A 27,622-nucleotide genomic window follows, 5' to 3' on the forward strand; every position below is an offset into this window, starting at 1 on the left:
ATCATATAAAATGTAAAGAGTGATAGTCCTCTTCTGCCCCCCCCCCCCCCAAGCCTGCCCGCGCTCTGGTTTTAATTGCCTCCCGCTGCTGCCACTGTGAGAACATGTTTCAAGTTTCAAGTTTATTATGGATTTGATTAATCGCTTATTCAAAATTCTAAGCGATGTACAAAGCAGTAAAATAGTAAATTACAGGTATCGAGGGGAAACAAATCAAATAAATACAACTGACTTGACAAAACATATGATACAAAAGGAAAAAATGGAGAAAGAAATACAAGTTAATGATAGTAAATAAGACGAGTAAGGGGAAAAACAATAGGCACGAAGAAGCAGTAGCAGCCGGGGAGGGGGGGGGGGACGGGGGATGGTACTCCTGTCTAAAGCACCGAGAGTGGCCTGAGAGTGAGGGATGAAAACTTGATGGGAAGGGCAAGGCGGGTATAGCGATTGCATACCGCAAGCCCAGAAGCCTTACCCCCTACGTCGACGAAGAAGCAGCAGCAGCGGATGGGATGGGACTCCTGGCTCAGCGTGGCACCCGGAACAAAAGGAATTGCTAGGAAGGACCAGGCGAGTGCAGCAATTGCACACCGCCGGTCCAGAAGCCTTACTCCTGACGTCAGTTGTGACATTGGCGAGAAGGTCTCTCGCTGACGTCAGAATTGACGTCGGGAGTAAGGCTTCTGGGACAGCGGCGTGTAATCGCTGCACCCACCTGGCCTTTTCCTTCCTCTACTTTCGGCTGCAGTGAGCAATCAGCAGCAGCGGCGGTGGGTTGGGGGGGGGGGCGAGCAGTGGCGGCAGCCTAAATAAGGTAAATGGGGGGATTGGGGTATTCGCTCCATAGGACACACCCTTTTTACCACCCACTTTTTTGGGTGGAAAAAGTACATCTTATGGAGCAAAAAATACAGTATATTCATAGTGGAGGATGTAGAAGAGTCTATGAGTATATGTTGCATTGTTATTATTTATTTTGTATGTTGTTTTGTAAACTAGACTTTAGGCGGTATATAATTTTTTTTTTTAAATATATAAATAATTTTTTATTTTTTTAAATTAATTCTTGAATCTACTGTATAGTAACTTAGGGCTAGATTACTAACATGTACTATTACCATGATAGCAAGTGCTAACACTATTAACACGTGTGAGGAGAGAGATTTCTGTGTTCACTGAATCTTTCAAAGTGCAGAAAGTTATACAGCCCAGCCTAAAGTCACCAGATAAGCACTGCAAACACATAAAACAGACCCCCACACACTACTCCAGTGATCACCGACCCCCCCCCCCTCCAAAAAAAAAAAAATTAATCACACCTTTAAAATTCACCCTCCAGACCATCATCACCTGGCAACCTAGCATAGGAAAGCCTAGTCGTCCAGCACAGAGGCAGCTTAAGCTGTCTTGAGGGTGGGTTAGGAACTCATGGAGAGGAGGACCCATGCCCATAAGCCCATGTAATCACTGCATTGATACTTAAACATGTGCACTCCCCTATACACCCCTAAAACTCTTTTTTACTGGCATATAAGTGGCTCCTGCAGCCATTAGGGCTATTGGGGTGGTAGATAGGTGGATTTAGGAGATTCTGGAGGTTGTTTGGGGGCTCACCATGACCTATAAGGGAGCTGTAGTGAGGTGAAGACATAGCACTCTTTTTGTGAAGTTCACAGCAATGCCCTGTAAGGTACCCCATTATTTAGGTGCCATGTCTGGGTGTTCAGTCCATCACTTTGCAGACCCCCTCCCAAGTCCAACAGGACTTGTTCTAGGCGTTTTTGACTTGGACGAAAAGTTGGATTAAAATGTGGTATAAAGATGGACGATTTAGCGACTTGGACGATCAGATCTGCAGGACGTATAATTAGATGATTTTCGAAAGAAAAAAAATTTTGGACGTATTTTTTGAAAATGTGTCCTAGGCTGTTTTTTTTACTTTGGACGACTTACGAGTTAGACGAACACGGACTTAGATGTCCCTTTCGATTATGCCCCTCCACGTATATTGGTATTAGATCCCTAGTATGTGTCAAGTTAACTTGTATTGGAAAGCCTTGCTCTGTAACTGTGGCAAATTGTAACCTGTTAACTGTATATTATATATGTTAACTTGTAATCCATTCTGAGCTCTTTGGGGAGAAAAAGAAACAAGCAAACTACAAGGAAACTCTCCTGCTGATGCATTAAAGGGTTCTCCATGGCTGCTACCGATCATTGGTAGAAGCCACGATAATCCTATGCTAATGTATTACAAACTTTACTGGTAGGGTCTGAGCTTTCAGTAGCCTTACTTTCCTGTCAGTACCTGAATGCTGATTGGCAGGTACTGACAGGAAAGTAAGGTTATGACAGCAGACCTTGCTGTTAAAGGCCCCAATATCCCACTGAAAAAAAGACCCCCCCTAACTGCATTACCACTCTCTCTTTCTCTCGCTCCCTCTCCCATCGATACCCCCTTCCATTCATGGCCCTCCCCCAAAAAAAATCCCTCCCCAAGAACCCCCTGCATCCCCTGACACCCCCTAACCACCCATAAAAAAAACCCTAGTGGGCTGAAGCATCAGCCCCCTCCAACTTGGGGGACCTCCCCCTCTCTCCAGGATAGCTAACGAACATCTGGGAAAACCCGAACATGTCCTCTTTGTAAAGGACTGTCCTGGTTCCCAGACAGACTTTCCAAAACCTGGCATTTTGTCTGGGTTTTGGAATGCTCCAAGCTCTGGCTGCATCTGGAGGGCCTTCAATAATCATGCACGGATGTCACACACATCCGCGTGTGCTGGAGGCCCTCCAGACACAGCCTGGAAGTCAGGGGAAAAAAAAGAGATGAGGCTTTTGGAGGCCGAGACTAGAGGCGGAACGAGGCAGGGCTGGAGGCGGAATGGGGTGGATTGGTGGCAGAACAAGGTGGGGCTGGGTCATGCATCCAGGTTTGGCCATCATTAAATATGGTAACCCGTCCGTTAGGGAGTGTAGACCCTGTGTGAAGGCCCTCAGTTGGAAGTCTCGGCCCATGGCAGCAACCATAGGGGGAAGGGTAGGTAGGGTGGGGGGGTAAACATCAAAAAATTGGTTTCTATATCAGTATGGAACTTGAGCGGCAGCTTTGTGCCTTGTATTATTGTACTGTCTATGGTGGGAGGGACACCTTATGGTAATTGTTCTTCTGATCTTGACTCTTGTTTCGGATACCCTCCCCATCTGGCAAAGGACGTCTTGTGTACCATTGTGTTGGATAACTAGTTTACCATGTTAGGCCGACTGGCTTTATCTCATTGTTGTTTATTGTTCTTTCCTCACTGATGTGAAACTTTTTTTTTTTTTAATAAATTCTTTGTTTTTAAACTTTCAACAAGTGATTTATAATACAATCATATACACTTTAATATCACTTATTAATCATACATACATTGAACCATAATATAATTCCTCCCTCCCTCCAATATAACCTTATAGTTTCAGATAATTTGAAATTAATCCCACCCTCCCCCCACCCTATACTTCAGTAAATAAAAGGGGAAGAAATAAATTATTAATTATAATCAATCCTTACAATAATTTGTTAATGGCTCCCAAACATCAATGAATTTTTTATAACGTCCTTGTTGAATAGCTAATATTTTCTCCATTTTAAAAATATGGCACAATGAATTCCACCAAAAATTATAACTTAATCTATCATAATTTTTCCAGTTTCTCATAATTTGTTGAATGGCAACTCCTGTCATTATGAGTAAAAGTTTATTGTTTTTAGAGGATATTTGACTCTTTTTCCTCATTGATGTACCAAATAATATCGTATCATATGAAAGCGCTACCAGATTCTCAAGTAAATTATTAATTTGACTCCAAATAGATTTCCAAAAATTATGTATTAGAGGACAAAAAAACAATAAATGATCCAATGTACCAGCTTCAAGATGACAGTGTCAACATCTATTAGACTTACAGCAATCTAATTTTTGTAAACGCACCGGGTTCAAGAATGCTCTGTGTAACAGAAAAAAACAAGTTTGTCTCATAGATGCAGACACTGTACATCTCATCCTCCAAGACCAAATTCGTGGCCATTGAGACGCAGCAATTTGATGCTTAATCTCAATGCTCCAAATGTTCCGAAGACCAATTTTTGGTTTTTTTATTCGTAAATCCAGATATTAATTTGTACCACTGAGCAGCCTGGTGTCCCAGAAAGTCCACCTGAAAACATAAGAAATGCAAACTGTACTTATCACTAAGATTTTTCCATTCAGGGAACCCTGCTTGAATTGCTTGCTTCAATTGCAACCATTTATAATTTTTTGATTTATTAAGATCATATTTATTTTGCAATTGTGAAAAATCAAGCAACTTACCATTAGAAATAACATCATCTAAAGTACGTATACCTGCCTTCATCCAATATTTCCAGATGACTTTATATCCGCCAATTTTAATCTTGGAGTTTAGCCATATGATCTAATATGTTGACTTAAGTATTGAAATGGGTGTTAAATCATTAACATATCTTAATGTTTTCCATGTATCTACTAATATTCTGTGATTCTTATATAACCTAGGCATTTTGATACTAAGACATGACTTAATCTCAAAGGAAACATGAGCTGCCATTCTAACGTCAACCAGTCTGGAAACTCTTCCATGAGCTCAGGGAGGATCCAGTACATACCTTGATGCAAAATATAGGCTTGATGGTACCTATAAAAATTGGGAAAACTTACCCCACCCTCCGCAATTGGCTTTTGTAAAGATACCATAGCAATTCTTGCAGATTTTCCAAGCCAAATAAATTTTGTTAGAATACTATTTAATTTCTTATAAAAGGACCCCTAAAAATAAATTGGTAACATACTCATTTGATAGCAAACTACAGGCAAAATCATCATTTTAACAGTTTGAACTCTCCCCCACCAAGACAGATGCATTGGGTTCCATTGTTCACACATCTCTGTAACCTTTTTCAATAAAGATTTTTCATTTACCTTCATCGTTTCTTCTATTGTACTTCGAATCCAAATTCCTAAATACTGTATTTCTTTCCATATAAAGGAAAACGAATCAAATAATCCTTTTTGACAATGAATATTTAATGGAAGAATCTCTGATTTATCCCAATTTATTTTATATCCTGATATTTTTTCCAAATTTATTTATCAATTCCAATAAGTGTGGAATGGTAGATTCCGGATTTCTCAAATGAAGCAAAATATCATCCGCATATGTAGAAACTTTATATTCCCTACCTGAATAAGGAATACCCTGAATCTCCTTTGATTGTTGTATAGCCAATAAAAGGAGTTCCAATACAATATCAAACAATAAAAGAGACAACGGACATCCTTGTCTAACTCCCCTCCGCAGGCCAAAACATTCTGAAAAATTATTATTAATATACAATTTAGCAGAAGGGGAAATATACAAAGCCTGAATCATTTGTATGAAACCTGAACCAATTCCAAACCATTTCATTGTCTGGTACATAAATGTCCATTCCACACAATCAAAAGCTTTCTCTGCATCGAGTGACACAGGGAAAGCTGGATCCCTTTAAGGTTTTTGATAAGTTTAACATATGAAATGCCAGTCTGGTGTTATTAGAAGAATGCCTTTGAGCAACAAACCCTCTCTGATGCATTCCAATGATATATGGGAGAGCTTTGGCCAATCTCAAAGCTAGAGTCTTTGCCAATTTTCTATCCACATTAATTAATGAAATAGGCCTGTAGTTTGAGACCAAAGTAGGATCTTTATCTGGCTTAGGCAATACTATAGTTAAAGATTCTGTCATGGTACCTGTAATACAACTATTATTCAGTTGATCTTTATATAAATTTAATAATTAGGGTAATAATGTAGTTTGAAATAATTTATAAAACTCAACAGTGAAACCATCTCCACCTGGAGCGGATCGAACTCTAAGAGATTTCAATGCTGTCTGCATTTCCTTAAATGTAATCGGCTTTTCAAAAGATTCTTTTAAATGATCAGGAATTTTAGGACCTTCAATTAATTTTAAAAATTCAATTCCTTCAGTTTCCTTATTTGAATCAAGCTCAGAAAAATATAATGCTTTATAAAATTTCAAAAATTGATCCAAAATGTTGTTAATTTGGGAATGAGTGTTCCCTTTTTCATCTTTTATTTTCTTTTTCTTTACTTTAAGGTAATTAGCTAACATTCTTCCAGCCTTATTTGAATTATCATAATACAATGCCTGCTGATAAAATAACTTTTTTTTAACTATTCTAGAGGAAATCTCATTATATTTATATTTGTTTTTTAATAACTCTTGCAACGTGCTTTGTTCCCATTTTAAAGACAATTTTAATTCTAAATCCTTAATCTTTTTTTCCAAACTAGAGAAACCAATTTTAAGCTTTTTCCTTGTATGTGCCAAAAATGAAATATGTCCTCTCATAGTAGCTTTAAAAGCATCCCACAGAGTTTCTAAAGAGATTTCTTCTGAAGTATTTAATTGGAAATATTCATTAATTTTTTGTTGTAATTCTTCAATAAAGTTATCTTCAGCTAGCAGAGCATTGTTAAACCTCCAAACAGGTCTACTATAATCTTGATCAGTTATTTGTAATTCTATCCATACTCCTCCATGATCCGAAAAAATAATAGGATCAATGATGGCTTTTATGACTTGCTGAATTAAAGTATCTGACACAAAAAAATAATCTATTCTTGAAAAGGATTTGTGTACTTAAGAACAAAACAAAAATTCCTGATCTTTTTTATTTATAATTTTGAATACATTACAATATCCAATAATTCCAAAGGAAAAAAGGAAAAATCACACAAAACAATACATAATCAAATCATGCATACATAATTCCTTTTAAGCCCACATTAATGGGGAGCACATGTTACTATTTCTAATCAAATAAATTCAAGAAAACTAAAGGACAATAATTCTCGGTTCGCACTAAAGAACCTTGAATCATTCCTTACTAGATGGGATATTATTTTAAATTAATTCTCCTCATATTCTCAGCTAGATGAAACAAACTCATTTCTGTTCTCTCGCAACTAAAAATTGTTGTAGTTGGATAGGATCCCAAAAGGCATATTCAATATCTTGTAACTTAACCAAACATTTACAGGGAAATTTCAGGTAAAAAGATGCCTCTAGGGCCAAAACTCTATCCTTCAATTTCAGAAATTCTTTCCTTCTCAATTGAGTGGTTCTAGAGACATCCGGAAAAATCCTAACTAAATCCCCACAAAATTTCATTAACCTGTTTTTAAAGTAAAGTTTCATTAATAACATCTTATCCATCTCGCTCATGCATGTTATCACTGGTTTGGGTATTTCAGTATAAACTTATTTACTTATATGGGTAGAGGAAACCGCTTGTCCATCGGATATAGTAGGGTTTATATTCCTACTATCACTAGATACTGGACCGACTCTGAATCACATCCTGTGTATCTTCCAGAAATTCGGTCAAATTTACCTATGGTGCGGTCAGATGGTCCACCTTCTGGGCAGATTCAATTTTTTTAGGAGGAATATAATAGTAATTATTTATTGGAAAATTCTCTGCATTGGCCATTCCCAGTACTTCTTTGAAAAACTTCCTTAATAAAATTTCAGGTGACAATAGATGAGTTACTGGAAAATTGACCATGCGGAGATTTTTTACTCTATTCATATTCTCCATAGATTCAATTTTAGAATGTATCACTGTAGAATCTTTAACAGCTGATACTGAGACAGCTTGTAAATTATTACATTGAGTTTCTATAATATTTAGTCGTTTATCCAAACAACCTAAATTAGAACCCACATTTTCTAATTTAGAAGAAACTGAGAAAAATCCCCCATTTGTTTCATCATTGTCCTGAGAAACCCTTCAACTCTAGATATTCCTAACCATAAGTCCTTTAGGGTAATATCCTGTGTTTCCTGTTCGTGGATTTTCCTCCACTCCTTCAGAAAAAATCAATGGTTTGGGTATTTCAGTATAAACTTATTTACTTATATGGGTAGAGGAAACCGCTTGTCCATCGGATATAGTAGGGTTTATATTCCTACTATCACTAGATACTGAGTGAAGGGGAGGAGTCCGTTCGAGGGGACTTATTGAAGCTCCTGACAAGGAGGAATCTATATTTAATGGTACAGCAAGTGGGTTTTCAGATAATAATGTTAAATGTCTGTCCATGGGACCAGATACCACTGGTGTTGAACTTTTTGGTTTAATTTTTCTTTTCCCCATATTCAAACAAGTATACAAGAAATTATAACAGAAAATAAATAATGTTACCAACAAATTCCAGCTTCCGGACTCCTCGTGGCTCCAAGGGGCCTTGCGTGCCCCTTACGGAAAGCCCCTTCGGCCACGCTCTGCAGCCACGGCGGCAGCTTCTCTTTAAGCTGTAGGAGATGGACCCGATGACGTCAGGGGGTCTGTCTCTGTAGATGCCTATCGGCGTTGGTAAAAGGAAAACAAGAACCGCTGCTGCAGGAGACTGGGACCACCAAAAAGCCTCCTCAGCAATATCCTCCAGGTCAGCAAACGACTCCCAAGGCTACCGCGGCGGCGGCTTCTCTTTAAGCTGTAGGAGACGGATCCGATGACGTCAGAGGGTCCGTCTCTGTAGATGCCTGTCGGCTTTGGTAAAAGGAAAACAAGAACCGCTGCTGCAGGAGACTGGGACCACCAAAAAGCCTCCTCAGCAATATCCTCCAGGTCAGCAAACGACTCCCAAGGCTACCGCGGCGGCGGCTTCTCTTTAAGCTGTAGGAGACGGACCCGATGACGTCAGGAGGTCCATCTCTGTAGATGCCTGTCGGCGTTGGTAAAAGGAAAACAAGAACCGCTGCTGCAGGAGACTGGGACCACCAAAAAGCCTCCTCAGCAATATCCTCCAGGTCAGCAAACGATTCCCAAGGCTACCGCGGCGGCGGCTTCTCTTTAAGCTGTAGGAGACGGACCCGATGATGTCAGTGGGTCCATCTCTGTAGATGCCTGTTGGCTTTGGTAAAAGGAAAACAAGAACCGCTGCTGCAGGAGACTGGGACCACCAAAAAGCCTCCTCAGCAATATCCTCCAGGTCAACATATATGTGGTCTTGAATAAACTCAGAACTTTGTATAAGGGATTGAAACCTTCATATACAGTACAAAATGGGAACAGACCAAAATAACTTGACCCATTTCTTTAAATTTATTTCTAATTTCTGCACTGGCAGCTATGACTGTTTGAATGACAATCACTCTATCCAAAAGGAAGAAGACTAAAAATTATTCCCAGAGAATAGTTCCTCATGTAGAGGGATAAAAGTTCACTGCACACAGCTGGTGGAAATGTCCAAAACCAGGTGCTCTAGAGCAGTGTTCTTCAACCGCCAGTCTGTGGACCGGTGCCAGTCTGCAGAAATTTTCTGCCGGTTCACAGGGTCAGCATGTCCATCGGGCCCAAGACAGCGTTCTTCAGCCGCCAGTCCACGGTGCGATCAACGCGGCGTCTTTGGGCCAGCTTCCTGAATGCTGCAGTGCACAAAGCCATGGGAAAAGGCTCCTCCATGCGGCCTGCGCTTGAACTGGAAGCCTTCTCTCTGACATCGCAACGTCAGAGGGAAGGCTTCCAGATGAGGTGCGGGATGCATGCGAGGAGCTGCTGCCCACAGCTTTGTGCAATGCAGCACTCAGGGAGCCGGCCCGAAGATGCTGCATTGATCGCAAAGTGGACCGGCCCAAAGATAACACCGGGGGGGGGGGGGGGGCAGGCCAGAAGGCAAGGCACATGGAGGGAGAGAGACAACAACGGTAGGGGAAATGCTTTTTATTTTTTTTATTTAGTGATTGATTTGTCTGGTTTTTTTTTTTATTTAATTATTGATTTGTCTGTTCCATAAAGAAATGCATTTGTTTCTTTTCATCTGGGGTTGTACTGCTTGCAGAGTCTTGTATCTTAGGGTTTGTTTGTAAATATTAGTACTTTTAGTTTTTGGTCCTGCATTTGCATGGGGTTATCTGTTTTAGGAATGACTGTTAAAAAGCATACGGTGTGCTTTGTGTATTTTAATTTTGTGGTTAAGCATTATGTGTTGTTAATACAATTATATTATGTGTTTATATGAAAAATGAATGGAATAAATGGTGTTACAATTAGTACTATTATGGGGGCGGGGTTTGGGGCAGAGATTGAGTGGAGATTGGCATGACTTAGCCCAGTGTTCTTCAACTGCCGGTCCGTGGACTGGTGCCGGTCCACAAATAATTATTTTATTTCCGCCAGTCCATAAGTGTCAAAAGGTTGAGGAACACTGCTCTAGAGATCCGGATCAATTGTAGATACATTTGATAACTCTTCAAAAGCATTCTAGAAATGGTCTAGTTCATCTTACCTGCATAATCCTGATACCCTACACAGAATTTATAGCATTAGTGTAGAGGAAGAGGGAAAAAGATATTTGAAGGGAGAACTGTTGGGAAGAGAAAGGAAGAAATGGTGGGCCTGGGGAAGGGAGGCAAGCAGGCAGGGGGAGAGATGGGATGGGGTCAGTTGTGAAGAGAAAGGGAGAGAAGTTGGATCTTGGGATGGGAAGGAGAGAGAAATGTTAGATCTGTGGATGGAAGGCAGAGATGCAGCATCTCTCTTTTTTTCCTCTCCATTTCATTGTTCAGCATCAAAGGGAGAGGGAAGAAGAAAACAGAAAAGAGAGGGAGCAAAATGTTGGACCATGGAGATAGAGGAGGAGAGATGGACCCATGGGAGGGCAGGAGGGAAGAGAGCTGGGATAAGAAGATGCTAGGCAGGAGATGGAAAGAAAGGGACAAGGAGTTACAGCCTGACCAGTGGAGAGAGGGAGGGGGATTCTGAAAGTGGTGAGCCATGTGGATGAGGTCAAAAGGGAAATGACAAGATGAGTGAGAGAGCAGTGAGTACAGTGGTAGAAATATGGTAATGGGGAGTAGATAGAAGGAAATAGGAGGCTGGGAAAGGAGTGAGATGGGAAATGGGAGAGTTAGGGACTGAGAGAAGATGGAGAATTGAGAGGTAGCTGAATATTTATAAAGAAGAAGGGTGAGAAAGAAGGCAAGATTTGAGTGGACAGAGGCAAAAAAGAGAAAAAGTTAAGAAGGCTGAAAGGGAAAAATCAATACGTTGGAGACAGGCATAAGGAAAGAATGGAACAGTACTAAGAGGAGAAAAACTGGACAGCAGACATTGGAAAGAGAATTGGTAGAAGATCGACAAAAAGCAGAAAGAGAAACTGGGACCAAGATGATGGAAAAACAAAACATCCAGACAATAAGGTAGAAAAAATTGTTTTATTATGAATTTATTAACTGGAATATGTTAGCTTTGGGATATGTGCATCACAATTATTTTTGTATTCAGTGGCGTAGTCATATACAGCTGATTTGGGGGAGGGACTGGAGCCCAAAATTAGTGGAGGGGCACCAAAGTTTCTCCCTGCCTGAGTGCAATTTATAAATACTTGAGCTAGTGGAGATTCCCAAGCCCTGCCAACTGAAGACATCTTCCTCCAGTCTGGCAACTCAAAATCTCCAAGCTTTGCAGCCAAAGGCAATATCCTCAAGCAGCCCCTGCTTTCATGCATACATGAAAACCAAGGGAGGGAGGGCAGGGAGGAGGCCCAAAAAAGCAGTAATATTTACCCTAATTAAACAATCCTCCATGTGCGCTGCTGACAGTTGATTCAGCATCCCCGCTCTGATGAGGCTCACCTCTAAAGAGGCTCACCATAGCTGTAATAGAAGTGAATGGGAGAACCAGGAACGCGCATCCTTGCTCATCAGAGTGGGGATGCGGAAGCCTGTGGCTGCTCCCACTGTCAGCGGTGTATGTGGAGGATCACTCAGTCAGGGTAAGAATTACTGCTTTTTGGGTTCCTCTCCACAGTGTCCCTTTAATGAAGGTTTATTATTAGATACGTACATCTTCTATATTAGTGATTGCAAATTTGGGACCTGCTCAGCCTTTTTTTTTGCTCATCAGCTAGTGTTGGTGTTTGTGCAGCCCCAGAAAATTTTTTTGTCCAATATGGCCCAGGGAAGCCAAAAGGTTGGACACCCCTACCCTACTCCTTCACTGTAAGCAGGGAGGGTTAATTTGCATAGCATCAAATTTGCACCAACATATTTCCCCGTACTGTCCCACCCGGCTATTTTTTCATGCCACCCGGCTAGAAAAAATTTCTGGGGAGAACATTGTAGTATAATGCTGCAGCGCAAGATAGAAAATATTGAGAATTATAATCGTTGGCTGAACGTGAGAGTTTTGACTTTTTCCAAGACACCTGGCATTTCACCATATGATATGTTTAAAAACTACTTAGTGGAGGTATTGAAGTATTCCTCTGGGTACATACCCCCTTTAAATAAAATTTATCTTCCATTTTCTGCGTAAAAAGTCCAGGAGATTGGAGGAGAAAATATTCAATCTTCACAGGTTGATGTAAAAAATATATCTGCTATTCTAAAAGAATCTATTTCCGAGTTAACCACAAGGACAACATTACTTATATCCTTCATTTTTCAACAATGGGTTCCTTCATGAGATTATACTTTAAATTTTCTAAAAATTTGTTCTACGGTAAAAGAATCTGGGCATATTTAGATGTAACAAAATCAACTCAGGAAAGAAGGAAACAGTTTTTGTCTTTAAGACAGGAAGTTTTATCTTTGGGAGCAACGTTTTTGCTAGCTTACCCTTGTAAGTGTGTTGTACAAGTAAAATATGTGGTTTTTCAGCCAGACCATTTAAAATCTTTTCTGGAGCTAAAAAAGATAACCTGATGGAATAGATACGGTGTATTGGAATGGAATTATAGCAAACTTGCGCTAAGCTTTACTTTGTTAATTAATTCCTTTTGGGTTTTTTTTATTAAGAAATGTTCTTCTCCTTATATTGCTGGTAACTCCCCTTATGATATTGGGGTCTAAGGAAGGTTATGTAACTTTTCATCTATGTATAATTTTGATGGTATATATTTATTTTATTCTGCTGTATTTCTTTAACAAGAAGTTTATTTTCTTGTAAATGTGATTTGAAAAATTGAAAAATAAAGAATTTAAAAAAAGAGTACCCATTCCAGGAAGTCCAATGGAACCCCCCCCCCCCCACACACACACACACACAAACACAAAGATGATTGGGCTGTGCCTTGCTCTGGCAGTTGAAGATCTGAGAGACTAGAGCCCAGCAAGACAAACAGGTTGATTAAAGAAGCCACATATGTGTTCATGCCCAAAGTGCAACCTCCAAAGCCACCATCATGATATCCAGAGGTTGCAGGCAATCCTGAATTCTCAAGAGCCTGAAGCTCACACATCTGCACTTCTGGGCCTGAAGCTTAGCCATGTGCTCCTCTAGGAGGAACACCATCCCCACCCCCTCCAAGCCATGCAGAACCAGACTTCCAGATACTCTAGGACCTGGGTGGAAACAAGGCAACTCCTGACCCAATTCACCATCCAGCCCAGACTTTCCAAAAGGTCAATGACTGAAAAGTGGAAATCCTGAAATCCACAGGTGATTTGGCCCAGGTCAACCAATTGTCTAGATGACCTAGTGGCACCAGTGAGCAGCCACTACTATCTCCTTAAAGAAGGTGTGGGGTGCCACTGCTGACCCTAAGGATAGGGCACAAAACTAGAAGTGGCATACCAACACACAAAAAGAGAAGTATTGCTTCAAATTTCTAGATGGTATATACTGTTTCAAAAGCTGTGTCAGATACAAAGGTGTCTCCCTATAAATTACCTGATCAACAATTATCAGAATTTTGTATTCCATCTGTGATTGAATTAGTAGCCAATGCACTCTTCAATACTGGAGTAATATGATCATTCCAGGCTATCCTTGTGATCATAAGTGCTGCAGTGTCTGTACTACCTGCAATGCTTTAATTTTACATTTTGCAATACCTACCAATGGAGAATTACAAAAATCAAGCCTACAGATCACCATACATTGAATCACAGTCCAAAAATCTGATATTGACATCAGAAGTTTTACCCTTGACAGCAATCTCAATTTGAAGAATGCACCGTTCATGCATCGAGAGCTTTGTATCCAAATATACCCCTGGCATTTTAATAAACGATGAGATTGTTAGAGTCACATCCTGCACCTTCAATTCTCTTGTATTCATCAACAAATCATCATTCCCCACAAACATAACCTCTGTCTTTTTCAAATTCTGGACCATTTAATGTTAAACATGTGTCTATTCTGATTTTATATGTTATTATTGTAATCAGCTAGAAACTATGTCTAAGCGGAATATAAATGTTTAAATAAATAATGCTCCATAATGGGGATATGGAAATATGCCTCTATGAGGTTGAGAGAGGTCTGAAACTTGCCCGGTCAAACCAAGGTGATCACATAGCAAAGGGTCTCCATCTGAAAATGCTAAACCCTGACATAGGTGTTTACCCCTTTGAGATGCAGAATGGGCCAAAAGGACACTCATTTCTTGGTGACCACGAAATAAATGGAATACTGCCCGCAGCTTCAAAGATGCTACAAGGTAACTTCCGAGTCACAAAGGAAAATCATGAAAGCATCAGAACAGGACAGGCCAGCTCTAGGACCCCTCTAATCCAAGGTGACATAGGCCCACTCATAGCAAAAGAGAAAATTTGCCTCCTACTGGGACTATGGAGGACTTGGCATACCCTAATTGGGTAGACTGGAGGAGCCCAAATCCCTTTTCAGGCCTGGAAAGGAATCCAGCTTTAATGACCTACCAGCACCCATGACTTGGGCTGTGGGCAGTGTTTTTTGTTGGGTTTTTTTAACTGCAAAGCAGGGTGGTTTTTTCTAATTAGCTTCATTCCCATGCAAGAGAATAAAACTAACTCAGGCAAGGCCAATCAGATTTTTTTTGCAGGGGAACCTGGGGAGAAGCACCCAAATATGTAACAAGGGGGGATGGGGGACTTGTACCTTTTCTAACAGGATTGAGCCAGGCATCTCACCCAATTAATGCTATTAAGCACGTCGGGGAAAGCAGAGCAGCATTTCACACTCTACCAAGTCCAGTCCATGGATATGGGAACCTGGGAGCCAGCTATTAGGCTTGACCAAGTTGTGCAGCCTTAGCCTGCAGAGCTGGAAGCTAGGCCAGGGACCAGAAAATTAGTCTGAACACCTACCATCTGCTGGAGGTAGAGAAATACTGGAGTTTTCTAATGAACACCAGCAAGTGACCCCTTGCCCTTGATCCATGGACTACAAAGAATTGTATATTTGGTAACTGAACCAGTCTGTGTCACATAAGGATAACTACACCTAATATGTGCCAACTAGGATGAAACTTGTATTATAATCTTGTACTGATACTGATATTATGTATGTTTATCCTGTAACCCCGTTCTGCGATCTTTGGGGACAACGGGATAGAAAACAAATTAAATAAATAAATAAATTATACCGGTGATGTCACTGCAAAAGATCAGTTTCTCTACCTCCATCTGCTAGCAAAAAGGGATTGCACCTGCTGGTCCAGGATGGTATGGCTCACATTCTAAGAAATAATGCAGTGCCTTCTGTTAAAAAAAAATTATTGCTGCAAGTTTGTGCTGTGAAACTACCATCTCTTCATCTCAGCAAGGGTTAAACTACTTACTGACATTTTTAGCAAATTAGTTGTATTAGCTTTTGTCATATCTTAGGGCTCCTTTTACTAAGACGCGCTAGCGGTTTAACACGCGTAATAGCGCACACTAAACTGCCGGACGCACTAGCCGCTACTGCCTCCTCTTGAGCAGGCAGTAGTTTTTGGCCAGCGCGGGGGTTAGTGCATGATGAAACGTCACGCGCTTTAACCCTGCTAGCGTGGCTTAGTAAAAGCAGCCCTTAGTATTAATTAAATTCTTTATATTCTTAATACAAGTTGTAGCAATAGAAGCTTTAATTTCATCTAACATCAAAAATTTTGCTAAGTAAATTAGAAACATACTTCCCGTAAGCTGATCTTGATAGGACAGACTATATTTGAACCATCTCTCTTGAAATGTGGATGAGGCTTATCTTTAATGACAAAAACAATATCTGCTGGGATAGTATTGGGTGTTTCATCACCCTCTTTTGGAAAAGTGATCTTGGTGCCTTCCTTCCATCCCTTCTTGATCTCAATAGTAAGAATTTTGTCCTCTGTTCGGGCAGTTCTTCCATCAGGATTCATTCTTTTCCTGGAAATCCTCATCCTTTTGGTGCAGCCATTGTATATTTCCTCCAATGAAACTCTAAGTTCATGAATAATTGGGGGATCTTGTTTATGTCGGAGTTGACTGCCTACTTGATTCCTCTCTCTAGGAAACCCATTCAAATTAAAACTGGTGAAGGCGCCAAAAGGATTCCCATCAACTTCCATATCATCATCATCTCTGCCACTAGGCATTCTTCGTCCAAAGAAGATCTCAAAAGGATTTGTTCCTCCAAAAAATGCTGCAAATGTGGCATGTGGATCACCATGGAAAGTATATCGAAAGTTGCCTCCTTGCCCATCAGGTACTCCAGCTCCTCCTTTCAGTCCTATGAGGAAAAGAGAGAAAAAGATTAGGGTAGTTTGCATCATGAGTAATTTTAAATTACCATGCTTAGTTATAGTATATTTTATGATTTTTTTGCCCTCCTGAAGTACAATCCATATGACAAAAGTAGCTTTACCAACTACTCTAAAACTATCATAAGCAACAGAACTTGCATCCTGTCTAGTAGACATCTACTAAAGTTATCAAACATATTTTAATAAAGTTATTTGTAGTCCTACGAAAATGTACTCAGTTTGATGCAGCAGCAATATGGGGAAAATTTAGGAGTTGGTGAGGGGGGGTACCTTAGAGATCTCTTGTGCTGGTCCTGGCCAAGATTCAGAAGGGACCCACATAAATGTCTTATGCGGGTCCCTACTGAATACTGATCAGGCTTCACATAAGTCCCAGCAGCCAGCATATGTCCAATCATACCTGAATATTCAAAGCCAGTGCCTGGACATGACCTAGCATTGAATATCCAGGTCTAATTTAGCCCGTTTCATCTACCTCTTGGACCATATGTTGGATACAAACTATTTTTCTTCATATTTATGTTTATTGATTAAAGACTTGGCATCTTGTACACCATTCCTGCCGTTTATTCCTTTTTTTCCTAATTTAGCCAGCAACAACAATCATTTTTAAAATGCTGACTGCTATCTGCTGAATATTGGCCAGATAATATACAGTATTCTTGTGTATTCCTATCCAAAGGGAGGAAGGGGGAACTAACTTGGGACATAGGAGAGAGGGAATAGAAAGAGAAAATTGTTGGGTATGAGTGTGTGAATGAGAGGGAAAGATGGCAGCACACGGGGAAAGGAAGAAAGGAAAATTGGTCATAGAGAGGAGAGAGATGCATGGGGGAGAGAAGGAAGAGAGGGAGTAATGTTGGATATGGTGGTGGAGAGGGAACAGAGGGAAAAATTGAAGGGGATTGCATGGGGGAGGAATGTTGGACATAGAGACTTAATGGACTTAGTGATGGAGGGAGAGATGTAGCATTGTGCTGGAGAGGGGTGATAGAAGGAGAAATGGGCATAGGGCTGGTAGGCAGTGGTGAAAAATGCTGCACATGATCCAGGAGATGAGAGAGGAAGAAATGTTGGATGTGAAAGTAGAGGGGGTGGGAGAGATGCCTGGATCTCTCAGGACAAATGGACAGTGAGAGAACGAGAGTGAGACTTGTTGCCAATAAGAGTGGAGGAGAGAGGAAGAAAAGTTGGACTCATGGAGGGACAGATAGAGATGTTGGTAGGGGAAGGGAATGAGGTCCAGAGGAGAGGAAGAATATAGGAGGCAGAAAGTGTTGGTCTCATGGAGAGAGTGAGAGAGATGGATGGGGAGGGCAGGAGAAATGTCATACTCAGGGGAAGGGGGAGAGGGCAGAGTAAAAATATGAACTTATGGAGGGAGAAAGGTAGGGAGGGAGAGAGATGTTGGTTGGGGGAGGGAATGAGGACTGGAGGAGAGGAAGCATGCAGGAGGCAGAGAGAAAGAGATGTTGGACTGGTGGAAAGGAGGAAGAAATGTAGGATGTAGCAGTAGAAGAAGTAGAAGAGATGCACCCTGGGTCTCTCTCTCTTTACCCACTCCCTTTGCAGCAAGGGAGGGAATGAGAGAGAGAGGGAGACATGTTACCAATGGGGGTGGAAGAGAGAGGAAGAAATGATGGACTCATGGAGGGACAGAGAGGGATGTTGGTTGGGGAATGCAATGAGGTCTGGAGAAGAGGAAGCATGTAGGAGGCAGAAAGAAAGAAATATTGGATGCATAGTCAGAAGGAAGTGCAACCAGAGACTAATGAAATCACCAGACATCAAAAGTAAGAAAAATTATTTTATTTTCAATTTAGTGATTGAAATGTGTTGGTTTTGAGAATTTATATCTGCTGTTTATATTTTGCACTATATTTGTCTATTTCTCTATAGTTGTTACTGAGGTGACATTGCATATTTTAAAGTCATCTGGCCTTGACCTCTTTGAAAAAAACCCGAATACAGTGTGCTTTGTGGGTTTTTTTAATTTTCTGGTTGCCATTATGTATTAAGATTTTATTGTATGTATATGAAAAATGGATGGAAGAAATTGCATTACAATTAGTACTTTTATTATGGGGTGAGGTTAGGGGCGGAGCCTGGGCAGGGTTCTGGTTGATATTTATTAGGCTTATGGGGTACTTGGTTTGAAGAAGTTGAGAAACACTGAACTAAACTACCATTGTTCGGTGCTGATCCTATAGCTTTCCATTTACAATAACTAATAAGTATTTTGAATGTGTATAGACATTTTGCTCAATACCTCAGTTAAACCAATTCCCAAGGTTGTTCCCCCCCCCCAAGTTTATTCTACTAAACTTTGCATGCTTACTGTGATATTTGGGGGGCCCCATTCTCCTGACAATTTATTACTGTTTATGATTAGGCTAAAAAACAAAGTGATCCTGGTATTTCATGACATCATGCAAATTCTTTCCTCTCTGGGCATACAGCCAGTTAGAGCTTCCTCTCTTCTGCAGGGGTGTACTTACTGTACGACTCTACAGTATATCTAAGGTAAACTACCCCCATTCCAAAGGTAAACTACCCCCATTCCAACTGTCTATAAAAGAAAAAGAAAAAAACTAATAAAAAAAGGTTTGATCGCCTAGCCCTAATCTAAGAATTAGCAATAAGAACCGATTACTGTACCTACTATATTAGTAGTCCTGGGAAAGCTAGAATGACAGCGATATCTTTTACTGGATCAACCAAAATAAATTTGACGTGGACAGCAACACGGTACATAACTCCGAAAAACCTTAAGGCCGGTTTGCAGCTATTTCTACAGCAGTGTAAGAGAGGAGACACATATCATGCTCGTTCGAAAATAATCTTGGTTTCTCCTGCAATTAACACTTCTCTGCAGCCCGTGAGTGGAAGTGGGAGGGGGGGGGGGGTCAGCTGCACCTATGATTTCTGAAGAGGACAAGAGGTCACAGCGAGGCACTATAAATAAAGCCGTACCTTCCTCGCCAAACTGATCGTAGATTTCCCTCTTTTTAGGATCGCTCAGCACTTCGTAAGCTTCCGCCACCTCTTTGAATTTCTCCTCGGCGTGAGAAGTTTTATTCTTGTCCGGGTGCCACTTGAGGGCTTGCTTTCTGTAGGCTTTCTTGACGTCCTCGTCCGAAGCTCCCTTCTCAATGCCCAGCACTGAGTAATAATCCTTCCCCATACTGACGGGTCGAGAAAGATGGGAGGTTTTGTTTTTTGTTTTAAACACAACTTAGCAAAAAAAAAATAATAATACAAAAATATTTTTGTTTTTTTAGTGTAAAAATACTACCAGAGACTTGAAATGAAGTGTTAAAAAAAAATAAAAATAAAAAAATCCCCAAACAAACCCAAAACAGAATCCAAATGATCAAGTTTGTTGGGAAGCAGAGTGTCCGGCCGGGTACAGGGAATGGCGCACAATCTCCGGACAGCTCCTTCTCACCCCCCTCCGGTGCTTAACGCCCTGCCCCCGCTGCTCATATATAGCCTTGAAGGCCCTCCGCTGCCCCGACCTCCCCACCCCCGAACCCTTTCCTCCTCCCCTCCCCCTCCTACCTCATGGCCTCGTCCCAACTGACTGAGGAATCCGGCAGCAGCTCTTTCTAGAACAAGCGGGTCGTCACTCCCGCCCTCAGATCTCTACCATGAGGATTGCTCTGCTCGCGGGCCCCCCCCCCTCCCGAACCCCATCGCACGTTCGGGCGGCTCAACACTGGGTTTCCGGTTTCTAAGTACCGTCGAATCCTCCGGCCCTGCCGAGTCCGTTAGTCAGCAGTGCGTAGGATGCGGCCAAGGTTGCCAGAAAAAAAAAAAAAAAAAAGGAAGGCGTTTAGGGTGGTGAAGAGATGTCACGTTAAAGACACTCTCTCCTTGAATTAAGAATGAAGCGTTTCTCTCTTCTTTTTTTGTGGTATTGGAAAAATTAGCATTGCAGCTAGTAAAAGTACTGAAGTGTCTGCGAGTGAGATTCATTGCAACTTTTTTTTCTGATTATTAAAAAGCATTGTCGAGATAAAAATGACACCTTTTTTCACACTGTCTTAGTCTAGCATCAAGTTCAAAGAGAAGCAAGACGTCCTCTAAACATTACTCTCCCAGGTAGGAATAAAGAGCACAAGCCACTAAATCGTCCATCTTTATACCACATTTTCGTCCAACTTTCCGTCCAAGTCCAAAACGCCTAGAACAAGCCCTGTTGGACGTGGGAGGGATCTGCGAAGTGATGGACTGCACACCCAGACATGCCACCTAAACAGTGGGGTACCTTAAAGGGCACTGCTGTGAACTTCACAAAAAGGGTGCCATGGCTTCTCCTCCCTACAGCTCCCTTATAGGTTACAGTGAGCCCCCAAAACCACCTCCAGAATCCCCTAGAGTAGACCCACTTATCTACCACCCCAATAGCCCTTATGGTTGCAGGAGCCTCTTATATGCCAGTACAAAAGGGTTTTGGGGGTGTATAGGGGAGTGCACATGTTTCAATATCAATACAGTGATTACAGGGGCTTATGGGCATGGGTCCCTAACCCAACCCCAAAACGGTTTAAGACGCCTCTGTGCAGCACAATTAGGCTTTCCTATGCCAGGCGGCCAGGTGATGATGGTCTGGAGGCTAAATTTTAAAGTTGTGATTAAAATTTTTATGGGGGGGGGGTCAGTGATCACTGGGGTAGTGTGTGGGGGTCTGTTTAATGTGTTTGCAATGCTTATCTGGTGACTTTAGGTGGGTTTTTGTGACAAGTCACAATGTCCAAGTTCCGTAGATCGTGGGTTGTATAACTTTCGGTTATACATGCTGTACAACTAAGTCTAAGCCAGCCCATGTCCCGCCCAACTCCTGCCCTCGACACGCCTCCCAAAACAGCCCGTTTAGCTTTGGTCGTTCAGCGGCACTTTGAAGGCCTAGGTCGTTTAGAAATACGTCCAAAACCCGGTTTTATTATCGGCACTTGGACGTTTTTGAGAAATGTTCGTCCAAGTGCCGACTTAGACCGGTTTTGGGATGTTTTTCTCTTTCGATTATGAGCCCCATACTATATTACATGAATGAATCATAATAGAGGTTTTCAGGAAGTGTTTCTTGTTGGTCAGTTCCCAATAAACACTCCAAGAAGTACTTCAGGTAAGTTAAGTTTTTCCTGAAGAGTGCTTATGCTACTATTTCCTTTATGAAAGTTTTCTGGCATTTTCAAGTTTAATAAGTATTTGATTAATCGCTTACTCAAATATCTAAGCGATGAACAAATCATTCAATTTATAGATAATACAGGGGTTATAAAAGACAGATGGACACTGAACAGAACATATTAAATTAACGACTAACAGAATAAACAGAAAAGGAAAACAAAGGGAAAGGCAGAGTAATGAAATACATTGTTGGTTTGTGAAAAGGACATTGAAGAAGGACATTATGTTTGGAAGATCAAAGTAACCAGGCGAAGAGGGTGACCAGCAATTAAATGGCTGGACATGTTGAAAACAACCATGGGGATGATGCTGGAGGACCTTATCAGAATAGCACAAAACCATCTCTTTTTAGATCTGTAATTCATGAAGTCACTAGGACTCGGGCACGAGTCGATGGCACATAATGTGATAAGTCAGTACAGTAAGTGCTTTTATAGTCATAGTAGTGGAAGCAGCTAGGTAAGAGAAGCATTCAACACTTATTAACATTTGTTTATCTACTTTAAGGAGCTAAGGATTACATTTTTATGTATAGTTATACAGGCCAAAGGTCTGCTGGTGTAATGGTGGTATGTGTTGAAGTCTTTAGAACAAATGAGAAATTAACTATTTTAAACATTCCTCCAATAAGATCACTTGAAATTGAAAAGCACCAAGAAAGGTACTGTAAGTAATAAAATTAAATGCTGAATAATGTTAAATAAATTTCATATTTTAACACTGTGTGCAATAAAAGGATTAATTTCTGATTAAACCTCATGTATAAAACACGAGTCTATTCTTTTGTTATTCATGCTATATTCAAATGTTATATTATCAGTGAACTTTGTAGAAAAAGCCCATTATTAGCAAATCACATTCTGACAGACTCTATCCAGTATTCTCATTAGTATTACAGCTATCAAAAAAAAATTATGAACAAAAGTTAGCATATGTTAGAACACTAACAAATAATATTAAAGACAGTGAGCCAGAGGAATTTAAGGACCACGATTGGATTAGATTGGACATACTGAATCATTTTGTTCTGGGAGTCTGTCAGATGTGACTATTTCCCATTGTGCCACAGAATCCGTTTTTAGTTATTAGAACACAATAAAATGACAGCTATTATTGCTTTACTATATAAGGAATAGTACAACTGCAGCTGTGGTCATGTGATCTGTGTCCTTACATAAGCTTAGGAGTGTTTCCACATGTCCATATTTTTTTCCTGCATACTGGTATACTTGTCCAGAGCCCACCCATCTATTGCTCCATTGCTGACTCATACAGCTCTTGATGTGTCCATATAGGGATCGACACACATGACCAGATTCCTGAGAACTGGAAAACTGTAATATGCATTTGTTATCTATTTTACCTGTTATCTGAAAATGAGTTAAATGGAGATTTCTTTATTTTCTAAGTTTGAGAATCTGATATACTGTCAGATAAATATAGCTTATCCGTTGACAAAATAGAAATTGTACTCCAGAACAGCAAGAAATAAAACTGAAGTTTTATTCAGAAACTTAAAGTCTGCTGTTGCAGATAATTTCAATATTCTTTACTAATTCCCTAGAACCAAAGCTATACTAAAGAAAATGATGATAATAAATATTAGCCTAGGCTAGAATATGGCTAATTCAAATGTTTATCTTGTTTATATACTTAGACTGCTTTTCATGATGATTTCACATAGTTCATTCAGAGAGTGGAGGATAGGGTGCACAAGGATAATAGGAAATCTGTGGGGATGTTGAGGGGTCAGTAGCAATATAGAAACTTGACAGCAGATAAAGGCTAACCACAAGAGCGGTTGAAGTAAAAACAGACATGGTGGAGGCAGAATTAAGTTTGTGTTGATGCGGGTTCTCTGAGGCAGCATGGCAAAATGTGTCAGAACCCGTTGAACCCCTGCATTAAAAGCTAAGTCTGTTTTGAAGTTGAGCATTTAAAAAGACAAAAAGTAATTTAAAAAGATAAAAAAAAGTGAGAGAGTATTATACTTGTAGATACTACAGGGACCAGTACAATGATTGAGAATTGAGCCGTATCAGTAGTGGGCTAAAAAATTTTGCTTACCCAGCGGTCTTATAAGCTAACAAAAGGTTCTCTGAGCACCGAGAAGTGTTAGAAAGTGTGTGTTATAATCACCTGTGTGCACATTAGTTCATATCTGTTTGCAGTTTAGTGCACTTGGGGCATTTAATTATTCCTGAATATATATTTGGGTGTCCAGAACAGATTGAGACATCCGGGTTTTACTTCCATTGCTTTCAATAGAAGTAAATCCCAGATGTCTCTATCTGTCCTCCTTACTCCATTGCGTTCAGTCGAAGTAAAACCCAGATGTCTCAATCCATCCTCCTTTTTCTGAAGCCATATGGTAACCCTACTTGAAACCCAGGTCAGAGCAGAACCCAGGTCTAGGGCACAGCTTCACGAGGATTTGCCTTCTAGCATATAATAGCAATACATAAGGCCAACGATGATGATAGCAATGGTAGGGATCAACCAGCTGCAGTAGGAACTTGAGAAGCTTGGTGATCCACCACTGGAGGGCTCTGTGCAACCAGTATTCCCGGCATCAGCCAGATGGACATCACCAATATAATACTTCTTCAGCATTTCTCGAGCATCAGGGGAATGGCCAACATCTTCAAAGCTCTCTGTGGCATCTCCACTTCCTCTTCACCAAGGTGCTCCTACACAAAGCAGGTGACACCATAGACACGCTTTTGAAGCAATCAGATGCAGGACAAACAATCAAGGAACAGAATGGAACAGAGCTCTGGCTCTGCAGATGATTTATTATTTTTGCATAGTTTAAAATGATAGACTATAAGAACATTATGGGCCAGATTCTCAAGACTGCCATAATTGGCGGCCGGTTACAAAAGCAGTGCCAACTGCATGTCAGTTATGCAATGGTACTGTTTGAAGAATTGCAGCTATATGGCTAGGAATAAAGGCCAAAGATTTAAAGGCCTACATTACCAGTGCCTACCTTCCACGAGAATTGCATCTATAGAGGCGCCTAATGGTGCCTAAAGCCACTTCCAGCGTTAATCATGCCTACAGTGGCCTTAGGTGCCACAAGGCGCCTCCTTAGTTGAGACAATGGCACAGTTTTTGGAGTCACCTGCAGGCACCTCCATTTTTTTTGAATGGAGTATAATTGAATTTTAATCGGTGCAGTCAATTACTGAATCAATTGAACCAATTAAAACAATTAAGTTAGGCAGAAGTAGGGGACCATCCGCTGCCTAACTTATGATGCTGTTATCAGAATCCAGGCCTATGGGCTTTGATATTTAAGAAAACAATGTTATTAATAAGAATATGGGTTTCTTTCCTATTCTTATTTCTATTGTTTTGTGTTAAATTTTAACAAGTTATAGGATGCACTTTATGATTTGTTTGAATTTACAAGATCTTTTAAATTGGGTTGGGTACGGGGATGGGAAAGAAAACTGTGGAGATGGTGAGCGGATAAGAACATAAGAATTACCATATTAGGACAGACCAGAGGTCCACCAAGCCCAGTATCCTGTTTCTAACAGTGGCCAACCCAGGTCCCAAGTATCTAGCTAGATCCCAAGTAGCAAAACAGATTCTATGCTGCTTATCCTAGGAATAAGCAGTGGATATCCCCAAGACATCTCAATAATGGCCTATGGATTCTTTTTTAGGAAATTAGCCAAGCTTTTTTTAATCCCCGCTAAGCTATTTGATTTCACCACATTCTCAGGCAATTAATTCCAGAGTTTAATTACATGTTGTGAGAATAAATATTTTCTCTGGTTTGTTTTAAATCTACTACCTAGCAGCTTCATCACATGCCCCCTAGTCCCGGTATTTTTGGAAAGATGAACAAGCAATTCATATCTACCCTTTCCACTCCACTCAGTATTTTATAGACCTCTATCATATCACCCCTGAGCCATCTCTTCTCCAAGCTGAAGAGCCCTAGCCGCTTTAGCTTTCCTCACAGGGAAGTCATCCCAAACCTTTTATCATTTTTGTTGCCCTTCTTTGTACCTTTTCTAATTCTGCTATATCTTTTTTGAGATATGGCAACCAGAACTTCACCCAGTATTCAAGTTGCAGCCGTACCATAGAGCGATATAAGGGCATTATAACATTTTCATCATTGCTTTCCATTACTTTCCTGATAATTCCTAACATTCTATTTGCTTTCTTAGCCGCTGCTGCACATTGAGCTGAGGGTTTCAGTGTATCCTCAACAATGACACTTAGACCCTTTTCCTGGGAAGTGATTCCTATCATAGAACCCAGCATCACGAAGCTATAGTTTGGGTTCCTCTTTCCCACATGCATCACTTTGCACTTGTCCACATTAAACATCATCTGCTATTTTGATGTTCAGTCTTCCAGTCTCACAAGGTCCTCTTGCAATTTTTCACAATCCTCTTGCAATTTAACAACTTTGTGTCATCAGCAAATTTAATTGCCTCACTAGTTATTCCCATCTCCAGATCATTGATAAATATGTTAAAAAGCAGCAGTCCCAGCACAGATTGCTGGGGAGCCTCACTATTTACGCTTCTCCATTGTTGAATACTGACCATTTAAATCTACTCTCTGTTTTCTGTCTTTCAACCAATTCTCAATCCATAATAGGATATTATCTCCTATCCCATGACTTTCTGATTTCCTCAAAAGGTTTTTATGAGGTACTTTGTCAAATGCCTTTTGAAAATCCAAATACACAATATCAACTGCTTCACCTTTATCCACATGTTCATTTACCCCTTCAAAGAAATGCAGTCGATTGGCGAGGCATGATTTGTCTTGACTAAATCCATGTTGGCTTTCTTTCAATAATCCATGCTTACGTATATGTTTTGTAATTTTGTTATTTATAATAGTCTCTACCATTCTGCCCGACACTGACGTCAGACTCACTGGTCTATAATTTCCCGGAACACCTCTGGAACCCTTTTTAAAAATTGGCGTCACGTTGGCCACCCTCCAGTTTTCTGGTACTATGCTAGATTTTTTAAAGATAAATTACTAATTACTAACAACAGCTCTGCAAGTTCATTTTTCTATTCTATCAATACTCTGGGATGTATACCATCAGGTGATTTGCTACTGTTCAATTTGTCAAATTGATCCATCCCATTATATCTTCCAGTGTTACAGAAATTTGTTTGAGTTTCTCTGGTTCATCAGCATTGAAAACTAGCTCCAGTAATTCCCCCATACCTTCCTCAGTGAAGATAGAAGCGAAGAATTAATTTAATCTCTCCGCTATGGCCTTGTCTTCCCTGAGAACCCCTACCTCTCAGTCATCTAGCATTCCAACTGATTCTTTTCCTGGCTTCTTGCTTTTAATATATATAACAAAGATTTTGCTTCCAGTGCAATCTTCTTTTCAAGGTCTATCTTTGTTTTCCTTATTAGTGTTTTGCATTTGACTTGCCATTCCTTGTGCTGTTTACAATTATTTTCAGTCGGATCCACTTTCTGAAGGATTTTCTTTTAGTTCTAATAGCTTCCTTCAACTCACTCATTAACGAAGCTTGCTGCCTTTTGGTCTTCCTTCTTCCTTTTTTTAATACATGGAATATACTGTATCTAGTCTGGGCTTCCAGGATGGTAATTTTGAATAACATCTCTACCTGATATACATTTTTGACCTTTGCAGTTTCTCCTCTAAGTTTCTTTTTTACCATTCTCTTCATGTCCCACAAGTTGATATCAGACAGGAAGGCACCTGCGCATGCACAGTATGGGCAGTCTCGAGACTTGCAAAAAGTTTAAAGTAACAGTACACTTTTGCTCTGTCCATACCAGGTTCCATGGATGACGTTCTCCACTTGAGTATATACTACCTGCTTGTCCTAGG

The 27,622-nt window shown here is 40.5% G+C and overlaps 1 protein-coding gene across 5 annotated transcripts in view; it reads right to left on the reverse strand.

Annotated features, from left to right (window-relative positions):
• The window catches only part of DNAJB4 (DnaJ heat shock protein family (Hsp40) member B4), a 45,930-nt gene that overhangs the window by 6,729 nt on the left and 11,579 nt on the right, over positions 1–27,622 (reverse strand). Inside the window, exons 1-2 of one of the 5 annotated variants that reach the window (XM_033916016.1) lie at positions 20,131–20,150; positions 15,961–16,535 (exon numbers count right to left, since the gene is read on the reverse strand). In XM_033916016.1, coding sequence (XP_033771907.1) covers positions 15,961–16,401 — 441 coding nt within the window. In that variant the 5' untranslated portion in view covers positions 16,402–16,535; positions 20,131–20,150. Of the gene's footprint in view, positions 1–15,960; positions 16,536–19,231; positions 19,251–19,542; positions 20,068–20,130; positions 20,151–27,622 lie in introns of those variants that run through there. The other 4 variants (XM_033916012.1, XM_033916017.1, XM_033916013.1 and 1 more) reach the window with 4 other exon arrangements.

Source organism: Geotrypetes seraphini, chromosome 12, assembly GCF_902459505.1.
Source record: "Geotrypetes seraphini chromosome 12, aGeoSer1.1, whole genome shotgun sequence".
Classification (NCBI taxonomy): domain Eukaryota; kingdom Metazoa; phylum Chordata; class Amphibia; order Gymnophiona; family Dermophiidae; genus Geotrypetes; species Geotrypetes seraphini.